This window comes from Diabrotica virgifera, chromosome 5 (assembly GCF_917563875.1).
Source record: "Diabrotica virgifera virgifera chromosome 5, PGI_DIABVI_V3a".
Taxonomy (NCBI): domain Eukaryota; kingdom Metazoa; phylum Arthropoda; class Insecta; order Coleoptera; family Chrysomelidae; genus Diabrotica; species Diabrotica virgifera.
In genome coordinates, this window is record NC_065447.1 from 149707563 (window position 1) to 149719587 (window position 12025).

A 12025-nucleotide genomic window follows, 5' to 3' on the forward strand; every position below is an offset into this window, starting at 1 on the left:
TAGACCATTTAGAAGTTTGCTAATTTTTTTTACATATAAAGAGCTTCTCTACCTATCTAATACACTTTACAGAATTAAAATCGGATTATTTAAGCGGCCTCAGCACTGTTTTAAAGTTATAAACAATTTTTTGGCTTATAGACAAATACAGTGAGGACGTTTGAGTTGGCATAAATTCATTTTCTCGAGAATAGGCATCTCGAGATAAATCCCGAAACAGGTCGATTTTTATTTTTAAATTCTAATTTTTTGGTATATATATCTATATTATACTAGTGACGTCATCCATCTGGGCGTGATGACGTAATCGATGATTTTTTTAAGTGAGAATGGGTGCCGTGTGATAACTCAATCGAAAGGCTATTCAATTTTATATTCACTAATATAAACATTAACATAATTATTTCTACAGGGTTTGTATTGAAAAAAATTTTTTTAATTAAATTAATTCCAGTATTTTGATTACGTCATCACACCCAGATAGATGACGTCACTAGTATGATATTTATGCCAAAAAATTATAATTTAAAAATAAAAATCGATTATTTCGGGAATTATCTCCAGAGTCGCCCATTCTCAAGAAAATGAATTTATTCCAACTCAAACGTCCTCACTGTATTTGTTTATAAACCAAAACATTGTTTTTAAGTTTAAAACAGTGCTGAAGCCGCTTAAATAATCCGATTTTAATTCTGTAAAGTGTATTAGATAGGTAGAGAACCTCTTTATATGTTAAAAAATTAGCAAATTTCTAAATAGTCTACTTTTTGTTCAGACAGTTTTTAAAAAATTTGAACTTTTTAAAAAAAATTTAGATTGAACAATTATTATGCAAAATCTATTAGGTCGATTTTAATGAAATTTGGTGGACGGTTGAAGTATGTTGTAAGAATTTTCGAAGCAAATTATGAAGGTTCTAGGTGCAAACAAAGTGGTTGAAAAACATTAAATAAAAACAGTCTTTTTTACCCCCTTATTTTCTATTTATTACCATTTTGCAGAAAGGGAAATAATTTAAGACATCTTTTTAACCAGTCGTATATTATACAAAATTCATTTATCTTTATTTTATTACCCTATGACTTTGTTCCAAAGTGAATAGTTTTAAAGTTATAAGCAATGAAAGTAGAAAAAAATCGATATTTTTCGAAATTTTTAAATATTTAAATTTTTCTATTAATGTTCCGGCCATATTTGAGAAGGAGCATAAGTCAATTATAATTATTGAAGTTGTCACCTAACTTTATCTGCAAAAATCCGAATGCCACCTCTCACATCCACCTCAAAACAGATCCGTCCTGGTCTATATATCTATGCATCTTATTTCGTTTTTAGGAATATAGGAGACGAGGGGACGGGGATTCGCCTGTTTTGGTTAGGATCCATGCCTCTCATCCATATGTGAGAATGAGGATTATTATTGGTCTATCTATACAGTCTATACGAGTTTTTTGAAACATCGTTTGTTAGCTAAGTACTTTGATAGGCTTTTTTTAATTGCATAGATATTAATCATTCAGACAGTCGCAATCAGATTGTAGTGTAATGTGTAGTGTGTGTTAAGTAAATGTCTTGTTACTTAGTAAAGTCGACTTCATTGTCTTTACAAAGAATGCTTATTGTATCTGAACGTCTGCGGTCCCTCACTTGATAACACCTATTTGGAATTATTATGATCCGCCTTTTTATTTCACGTGATGTGTTGTTATTGGGGTTAAGAGATGTCCCTACATATATGAACTTATGAATATGAATTCTCTGTTATTAAATACTGTTTGAAGAAAATTTCATAATTTTTTAAATTTTAGGCAGATGTTGGTGAAGGTTGTGTTATGTTAAGGCCTCACAGTCGATTCGTGTGTGCTGGAAATCCATTAGGACGTATCGATCTGCGTGATCCAACGAGTTTAAATGTTGAGCATAGCATAGACACACATACAGGAAGCTTGAGTGATTTCGATGTGCAAGGGAATCTTCTTGTTACATGTGGTTTTAGTAACAGGTAAGTTTAACGCCAACCGAAACAATTATACTTCCCCGGACAAAAAATCCCCACACATTTTTTTGGACAAAAAGTCCCCACAAAAAATTTGGAAAAAAATCACCAAGAAATATTTGCTGACGGAATAGTTCTCAAAAGTTTTCTCGTGAACGCAAATGTTTTTCAGCCTCAGTGCATGAGAGTACAGCAGTCGTCATGAAACCGCTTTTCGGCACGAAAATAATGATTAGCAATGAAAATTAAGAAAGAATTATTGTAATTTCGATTACCAGGTTTTGAATTCCAATTTCTTATTCCAACTGGTTTTCCCCAATACGGATTCATGCTGTGGGGAATGAGTTAAGGCTGTGAAAATCATGTTTTGTTGTAATTATTCGCAAATCTTTTTCTTACTCTGCTTTGAATAACGCTGTTCAAAACATTGCCTATTTGTGATGATAACTGCTGGTCCTGAAAACGATAATTTTGATTGTAATGCAAAAAAAACCTGTTATTTTTTTATAAATTAGGTTTTTGAAATGTTGCTTGCATTGAATTGAAATTGAAACTGGAGTCTTGAAAGTATCGTTGACGTAAAATTTACAAAAAAAGACAATCAAAATTATCGTTTTCAGGACCAGCAGTTATCATCACGAATAGGCACTGTTTTGAACAGAATGATTAAAAGCAGAGTGAGCAAAAGATTTGCGAATAGTTACATGATTTCCAGAGCCTTAGCTCATTCCCCATATTTTCGGCATGAACCCGTACTGGGGAAAATCAGTTTGAATAAGAAATTGGAATTTGCAATTTGGTAATCGAAATTACAGTTCATGCTTACTTAATTGCTAATCATTATTTTCATCCCAAAAAGCGGTTTCATGACGATTGCTGAGCGGTTGCACTGAGGCTGAAAAATATTTGCGTTCACGGGAAAGCTTTTGAAAACTATTCGACAGCAAATATTTCTTGGGGATTTTTGTGGGGAATATTTGTCCGAAATTTTTTGTAGTAATTTTTTGTCCGGGGATTATTTGTTTGGGGATTGTGGGGATTTTTTGTCCATGGATAATTTGTGGGGATTTTTGTCCGGGATTATTTGTCCAGGGATTATTTGTCCGGACACCGTAAGCCCCATTTTACGCTAAGTTTTACGCTATTTGTGTGAAAAGCTGTTCAATCATAATTATGAAATGGGATTTTTTGTAGTTATTTTTTGATTAAATAACAACAAATGATGCAGTATACATAACGTCTTCGGGAGTGCCATACCTCCAATGTGACATCTGCAATAATCGAAGTTTTTAAACTAAAGGAGATTGTGAAGTGCATTGGACTTTTTCTTGGCCTCCCGTAAGGCACATTATGTCGATGTTATATTATCTATTAAGTCCTTTTTCCATTTCCTGGTTTAGATTTAATGTTCCAGGTTGCTGTTTTTACAAATTTTTTCTTTTTCAAATCGTTGCCCTTTTTCTGGTGTGAATCGAAATTTTACATCCATTTTTTGAGACTTCTTACGTACGTGAAGAACTTTTGATTTCATTCTTCAGTAGGATGAGCATTTATTGACCATTATCTTTGGCCTTGATATAACAGGATTACTTTTCCACTTTTTCTGGTCTAGTCTTATTTCAGTCTTCAGGTGATATTTTTCACCTAGCTGCCGACCAATGAATCGGAAAAGTTAACTCCACTTTCAACCGTATGGGGGCCTTTTTCAAGAGCCACAACCTCTGTCTTGGTATAAAAGTAAGAATGCTGCGATGCTACGTCTTCTTTTATGGAGTTGAATCGTGGACCTTGAACGAAGATATGTGCAGAAAATTGGAAATATTTGAGATGTGGCTATATTGGAGAATTCTTAAAATCCCGTGGACTCACCGGGTCACAAATGAGGAGGTCCTCAGAAAAATGAAGAAGAATCGAGAGGTTCTTTTATTCAAGAATAAAAAAAAAATAAAAGTTAAACTTTGACGGTTCTTATCAACTTTCGTACTAAGGTAAGTTTAAATCGACCTATTTTAACCTCAGGAATCTAAGGTTAAGTTATGGCCCATTCTTTACCAAACACCCTGTAGATATTTTGAAGCGATTTCAATCAAAAGTTCTTCACATTATTACAAACGCACCTTGTTATTGACCTAATTCTTTCATTACTCGTAATCTTGAAATGATAACTGTCAAAAAAGAGATTTTTTTTGGAAATCGTTTGTTGTTATAACCGGACGTACGTTTATTGTACATATTCCATTCGTGTAACCAAATACTATTGACTGTAATACATTCAACTCCCACAGAAATCTGGAAGCACGTTGCCACTAGCGCCACTGTCGGCTTGCAGTGAAACTACGTTGTGACAACGTAAAATTTGACGTAAACATTCAAATTTAATTTGATAAATGTTTGAATACCGAGCTAATTTTTCAAAATTAAATTAAAATAAAAATAGTTCAAACACTTATACCAAAACAATAATAAAGCAAATTTATAAATGTAAGGTTAGATTGCTCTGGTTATCACCGCGGATCACGAGATGGCGCTATTTTTTTGCTTCCTCAAATGTAATGGGAAATGTCAAGAGTTGTATGTATTACAGTCAATAGTATTTGGTGTAACCTTCTGGATTAGATTTGGGTGTTAACGACTACTTACAAAGCCCAAGCCAGGTCGTCCGGCTTGGTAAGCCAGTACCTAGCCACTGAGCTATGGATAATGGCTCAAAAAAGAGATGGCATTTACTACAAAAATATGACACGACTAGAAAATCATCTTAGCAGCCTAGTAGAGGACCTCATGAGGCTATTGTCGTATTAACAAGCTGATGAAACGTTTCTCGATGGGCAGCTATAATATGAAGCAATTCCTCGTCCGTTCGACCTGTCGATAGTCTAGTGTTGCGCAGCCAGGCCAGTTGTTTTCTTCCAACTCAGCGTTTTCCTTCGATTTTGCCGGATTTTGAACGATCAACCGGAGTAAGCGATATTTATGTCATCTCATTATATGACCGAAGTATTGAACCTTTCTCATTTTTATGATGTTGCTCAATTGTCGCTCTTTGTGCATGGTCTCTAGCGCACGTTCATTAGAGGTATGTACTGCTCATGGGATTCTGAGTATGCGACGGTAACGCCAGAATTCAAACGCTTCTCATCTGTTAAAATTCTTCATTTTTGTTGTCCAGGTTTCACATCCATAGAGCAAAACGGACCAGACGTAGCACTTCAATACTCTCTCCAATATATACGTTGTAGCCATTATTACAGAGTAGAGAGTACACAACATTGGAACTTTCTTTAATATTTAAGGGTGTTTTTAGCTTGCTGTGTAACGTTATCGAAGTTACATGCTACAGTGGATACAGTGGATCTGCAAAGATTGTACTGGATAATGTTAAACTTATTTTTCTTGCACCCAATACTACCTCATATTGCCAATCATTTTAGCAGACTTTTAAATTATAAATATGGACAGTGGTTTTCATTTTCAAGAAATAGAGAAAAAGACTATGGTAGGGGAGCCCAAGCGGGGATTTTTGCAGTTACTCGAACGCGTCAGATTATCATATGGGGAGAAATCTGGTGCCCTGCAGATGAACCTCTACCATATATTGGCTCTTAACACAGGGGAGTTCGTTAACGCCCGTAAAATAATCTATCCTTAAAAATACTCGAAATTGTCAGATTAAGATAAGGTAAGTTAATGACATGCAAAACAGCGTATATTTCAAAAATTTGACTATTTGAGCGGGGCGTAAGGAAATGGGCGAGTTAAAAAGTTTCACAAAAAAAGCGAATATTCGCGAAATGAACGTTAGATCGAAAAATTAAAAAATACGTGTTCGATATTTTTCAAAAATCTATCGAATGATACCGAACCACAGTATAAAGAGGGACAGTAGAACCGCTCTCCGAAAAATTGGAAGTAAAATCTGTAGTCGCGCATGGCGACCGCGCAATGTCTTAGTCGCTTTTGCCCCACTCTCGCATTGCTAGTCGCATAGAAACGTACGGATTTTAACAGGGAAAACCCGCATGCACCACTGGTGAATTACCAATTGCGTACTGCCGGTATTACTTCTTGAGATCAAAGCGCCGACAGAGGAGTGGTTTTACTGTGGAACCTCTATATACTGTGACCGAACATGACCCCCACGGAGAGGGATGGGGGGTAAATTTAAAATTTTAAATACAAATCCCGCGATATTTCGCAAAATAAACATTAGATCGAAAAACTGCAAAATACACTTAATCAATATTTTTGAGGAGGTGGGGTGGGGGGTTACTTTAAAATCTTAAATAGGGGCCCCAAATTTTTATTTCAGATTTGGATTCTTTACGTAAAAATAAGCAACTTTTATTCGAAACATTTTTCAAATTATGTTTTACGTTTTTTAAAAAACGCTTAGTTGGAAATGGAAAATTAAATTAAAAATAGAAAGTCCCCACTAAAATGGAAAACTTTACTTAACTTTTTTTGGTTTTAGGACCTACTCTTCACAACTCAATAGGTCCCCAAAGCGCTCGAGTGACTGCACATTTAGCATACTTCGCTCCCCTACTATTATCATAACTAACACCTTGATATGGGTTGCAGTGATTTGGTGTGCTTTATCGCCGATAACAATGATGACAATAAAAAAAATGATTTGCTATAGCCGGCTTCATGTGTAACATAGATGAGAATTAGAGGATAATAAACTAGAAGTCAAACAATTACGAATGCACGTCATAATGACATCATAACCCACAGGTACAAACTTAACGGCAAACAAATTCAACACACTTTTCCTCATATATTAGTTTTTTCGCTACCGTCAAGTTTGGCAGGACAGCGCTGTTGCCAAATAAAAAAGTTAAATGTATTTACCACAGCAACTACTGTTTGTCTTTGTCTTGAAGAGTGTGAAACAAAGATAAATCTTTACAATAAGTGTCCAACTGATATTGTACGATATAAGGTTACGTAAGAGGTTTGTTTGTTTATTTTTTTTCTTCTTCTTTTATGGTCTTTGTGAGCTGTGCCCATTTAGCCAGCAACATTTCTTAAAATTAACGCCTAGCTAAACCTACCATACAGTAAGTCTATTACGAACCTAATCGACCAATCAAGAATAGGGGAGGGAAAGGGGTAAAAAATAAACTGTCGTTAAAATATAAACTAAATAAATAAAATATAATTTGAAAACAATAATTTGACATTAAATTTAACCTCCATTATGATAGACGTCAGTTATTCTTCGTCTCATCAGCATCTTTCAGTGCGTCACAGTTTTTCGATTTCTTTCTAAAGCATTAAATTGAATGTGACAGAAAAAAAAGCACGTCGGTGATTACAGACATTTATAACATTTATTCTAGTTGTCGATAGATGGCGCTAAATTATTTACGAATTATATAATATATCTACGAATATAATCTGTACAATTTATAAGACGATACAAATCAAAGAAAATACCATTTTATAAATGCAATAAACATAATTGATTTGTTTTTATGCCAAATTGCAAATAAAATGTGACGACTGTCAGATTTAACTAAAATGTCATGTTAGAATAAATGTTATAAATGTGTATTATCACGGACTTACCTTTTTTTCTATCATTTGTGATGCACTGAAAAATGCTCATGAAAAGGACTCTACCATTTACAATCACTCCAAATATAATAGTGACGTCATATAAACTCGTCTCTAATTCTACCCAATGAAATGCCCGCTGTAATAGGAATGACATGTCAGGCATGTCAAAAAAATCTGATTATTCCCTATATATATTTTTTTCAAATTTATAATATGGCAACAAGGGGAAAAATTACGTGCATTCCTTATTGTTTGACTTTACACCATTATTTATTTAAAAAAAATTGTGAAAGTGATTTATAAAATAATTTTTTAGTTTATTTTTAATTTATTTATTCATATTTATTATTTTAATCACCCCATATTATGCTTCCTTGTTTTAGGCACAATTCATTAGCTGTCGACCGATTTTTAATGGTCTATGATTTGAGAATGTTGAGAGCAATATCTCCGATGCAGACGGTTATAGATCCATTCTTTTTAAAATTCGTTCCGTCTATATCATCAAGATTGACTGTGATTTCTGTATTAGGACAAATACAATTACTCGATACCATTGCGTTGGCCGAACCAAAGCTAAGTTTATTTCAAATGGAGAATCCAGGTATGTAATTTTGTTCTTATTTGTTATAAAAACCATATATTTGATAAGTTGCGATAAATAAAGAAATTGTAATATTCGGAAGTCATTTAGTTATTGATTCAGATTAATTAATGCAGATAACGAAGTCATTCTCAAATTGGTAAATAACGTTTTTTTAAGCCAGATGTCATGTAATATAATTATGTTCTCCTATAATCTATCTATAAAAAAAACTACCAACGACCTAGCACACTAGAGACCATTGTATCTGCTGCAGCAAAAGAGACATCAAAAGCAAAACATCGCGGAAGGATTTTGTTCCAATCAAAAATGAATAACCATTTTCAATTTGCTGCACTCTCTGATTGAACTGGAATAATGATGCGGCTGTAGTTTCGTGTTGCAACGAAATTGAAAATGGTTATTCATTTTTGATGTACATGTTTACTCCGATTGGAGTACGAAGGGAACCATTCTCGTTGGAACTTTACCGCGCTGAGCAGATGGGACGTGAATTATAAATTGTAAAATTCCCTCATCTTCCTTAGTCTCAGCATCCGTTATGGCTTGGAAATTGTAGAAGCCTCGGAGGTGTTACCAGAGAAGATTCCCATTGTTTTCATTCTGGTGGGATGTAGAATAACATTTTTGGATGTTGTTTTATGTGCTATTAGATTGAAAACTTAGTTTTTTTTTAGGATTTTGTCCCACTTTGGAAGTCGAAACGTCAAATAAGCTTGATTTTAAAGAAAAATAATTGTGGCTTATGTCCAACAAAAATAGTAAATTGCGTTAAGATGCCAAAAAAATGAGCTTCAGAACAATATTAAAAATACAAAACAAATATCGGCCAATAGGCGAGGCAGTAAAGCACTGAACCTCCGAAAAAAATAACTACAAAACGGATCTTAATAATCCTTTTTTGCATTCGATTCGTGAATGCGCCAGGAAACTTTGTGACCCCTAGCCAAGAGTCAATATTGAAAAATTGCATACAAAAATACCTTCCTAAAGTGAATCTCAAACAGACAATAAAAAAAAATTGAGAACTCATCAATTATCTGCGGAAATGAGTTCAATTTTGTTACTCGGGGGTTTTTCAGTTACTGAAAACGAATATGACGTGGTAAGTGATCTCCGGAGTACCTGGTGCCCAGGGTAACTACTGCTTACCTAGTCTTGTGGAGTTTCGGCAAATTCATTAAAAAATTAGTAAAAAATCATTATTTGGGGGTTTTTGGGGTCGCTGAAGACGAATATGACATCGAATGATTTTGGAGTACCTGGTGCCCAGGGTACCTACTTTTTACCTCGACTACTGGAGTTTTCGATAATTTTGATAAATAAATTAGTCAAAACTGGGGATTTTTGTGCTCGCTGAGAATGTATTTAATATTGAAAACGACCTTCTGCGCAACCTCTACGTCATAGAGTTTTAGTTGATATCTTTAAAAAATAACACATTTTTATTACACATTTATTTAATAACATTATTTAATAACACATTTTAATTTGGTATTTAACACTTTATAAAATCGATGGTACCACTGCGTATGAAAGAAAGGAGAGAATAGAGAAAGTAAAAGATACCATCTCCCGCTTAAAATATATCCGTGGCTTTGTGCTAAAAGGGCCAATGTCAATATTTTACTTACTTGTAAAGCTTTATTTAAAATTTAATATTGACAAAACAAAACGCAAAAAATTGACATTGGCCATTTTAACACCGAGGCACAGTATGTGGCTAATACAATATACTTCCTACTGTAGATGCATTCACCCAACATTTACAATTTTAACTTGGATTTACTTTCAAGTTCAAAGTTGGATGTATGGAGAAGGTGAAGACAGTGGCGGCTCGTGACTTCAGTATGCGGGTAGGCGACATGTATCCACAAATTCTATTTTTTCTAACTTCATCATTATATAACTTATTAGATAAAGAAATGTGTCCAGCTGAAGCACTGTCAATAGTTTCATTATTTTTTTCTAACCGTTTTAACCTAAGCCAGCGTTTCCCAACCGGTGGGTCGCGACCCGCTAGTAGGTCGCAGGCGAATTTCAGGTGGGTCGAGACGTAGCTCTTACAGTAGCTGAATAACGTACACATATTTCATCATGGGTCGCGAATATAAAAAAACATCAGAAGGTGGGTCGCCAGACATAAGGTTGGGAACCACTGACCTAAGCAATTGTTTAAACGTTTCACCAACATCAAATATGACTTATTTTATTTGTCTCAAATAAAGATTTTCTCTTCGAATAAATTGACAAGTTAACCTCGCTTTAAATTTTAAATACCTATATAATCAAATGTAACAAAGAAAATTCGTCATTTTAACCTTAAATTGTCAAAATTCTATTGAAACACAATAAAAATAAAATATAATTGACTGATAAATTTTATTGCACCAATAACTACTCACAGATTTATTTGTTGTTTGTGAATTATTACTAAATTAAAATACCCTTCAATGCACCAATCTTAAATTTGCCTCTTTATTATTCACTTTTCATAAACACATTTAAATTGTCTCACCTATTTTTATTGAATACTTAACCTATTAACAGCCCAAATCAAGAAACAATTTAAAATAATTTTACAACACACAAGAGAATCAACTGAGATGTGAGCGATTTTGTTACGCTGAAGGCCTGTAGGCTCAAAAATCTGGTGCCTAACTTCCTAAAAAATTCGTGGAAATTATGGCCCTGTACCGCCAGAACTTAAGGGCTTAGCTGGCGTAAAGAGCGAGATGGCACATCAATTATGTAGCATCGATGTTCTATTCTAGGCGCCGTTTAAAAGTGCCTTACTAATGAATATAGAATCTTAATACTACTACTACAAGGGGCGTACAATAATTACAACTTCGGAGAGAAATTAAAAAGTAGTTTTTTTATTATAGGTATTGTGCCAAAATTTAACAATTTCGAAATAAGTAATTTATATTAATAATTTATATTATTGTACATTTGAAGAGGTTGCCTACTCCGACGGGTCGCCCCTGGGTGAAGACAGTTTATATCTAACACAGTGGGGATGGGAATTAATGGATAAATAATTAATTCCCATAAAAATGACTCAAATGCCTGGTCCACGCAGTATAATGAATTTGATATTCTGTAGTTGCAAGACGAACTGCGGAAATTCATGTGGGTGCAGGAAACATAGCCTTAAATGTTCCGTTGCATGTAAAAATTGTGCATGAGTAAATTGTACTAGTACAGATAGTCTAAAAAGTCCATTGGAAAGCGAAGAAGAAGAAGAAGAAGAAAATAATGAAATATAAACAAAATCAAAAAATTCGCATTACAACCAACTGCAATCTATATTACATACCTTGAAGACCATTAACATTCAGAAATTTACTTTCGGTGAATCCAATAACTTCCAAGTTTAGAGGTTTGACTGATTGTATAACGAAAATTTCAGAAGTTGACGTAAAAGGTAGGTATCCTTGGCACCAGGTACTACGGAGATAATTTTCAATGTCATCTTCTTTTTCAGCGAGCCCAAAAACCCCCAAGTAATGATTTTTGACGAATTTTTTAATGCATTTGCCGAAAACTCCAGAAGACGAGTTAAACATAGGTACCCCGGAGATAACTTGCGGAGATCATTTCATATTTCAGCGATCCTAAAAACCCCCAAATAATGATTTTTGACTAATTTTTTCATGAATTTGCCGAAAACTCCAGAAGACGAGGTAAAGAGTAGGTATCCTGGGCACGAAGTACTCCGGATATCACTTCCGATGTTATATTCGTTTTCAGCGACCCCAAAAACACCCAATTAATGATTTTTGACTAATTTTTTAATGAATATGCCGAAAACTCCAGAAGACGAGGTAAACAGTAAGTACCCTGGGCACCAGGTA

General features: G+C 34.3%; 1 protein-coding gene across 2 annotated transcripts in view; it reads left to right on the top strand.

The window, feature by feature from the left end:
• The window catches only part of LOC114332067 (PAN2-PAN3 deadenylation complex catalytic subunit PAN2), a 186631-nt gene that overhangs the window by 39060 nt on the left and 135546 nt on the right, over positions 1-12025 (top strand). For both annotated transcript variants that reach the window (XM_050650441.1, XM_050650442.1), the window contains 2 exons: positions 1809-2002; positions 7945-8165. In XM_050650441.1, coding sequence (XP_050506398.1) covers positions 1809-2002; positions 7945-8165 — 415 coding nt within the window. The remainder of the gene's footprint in view (positions 1-1808; positions 2003-7944; positions 8166-12025) is intronic.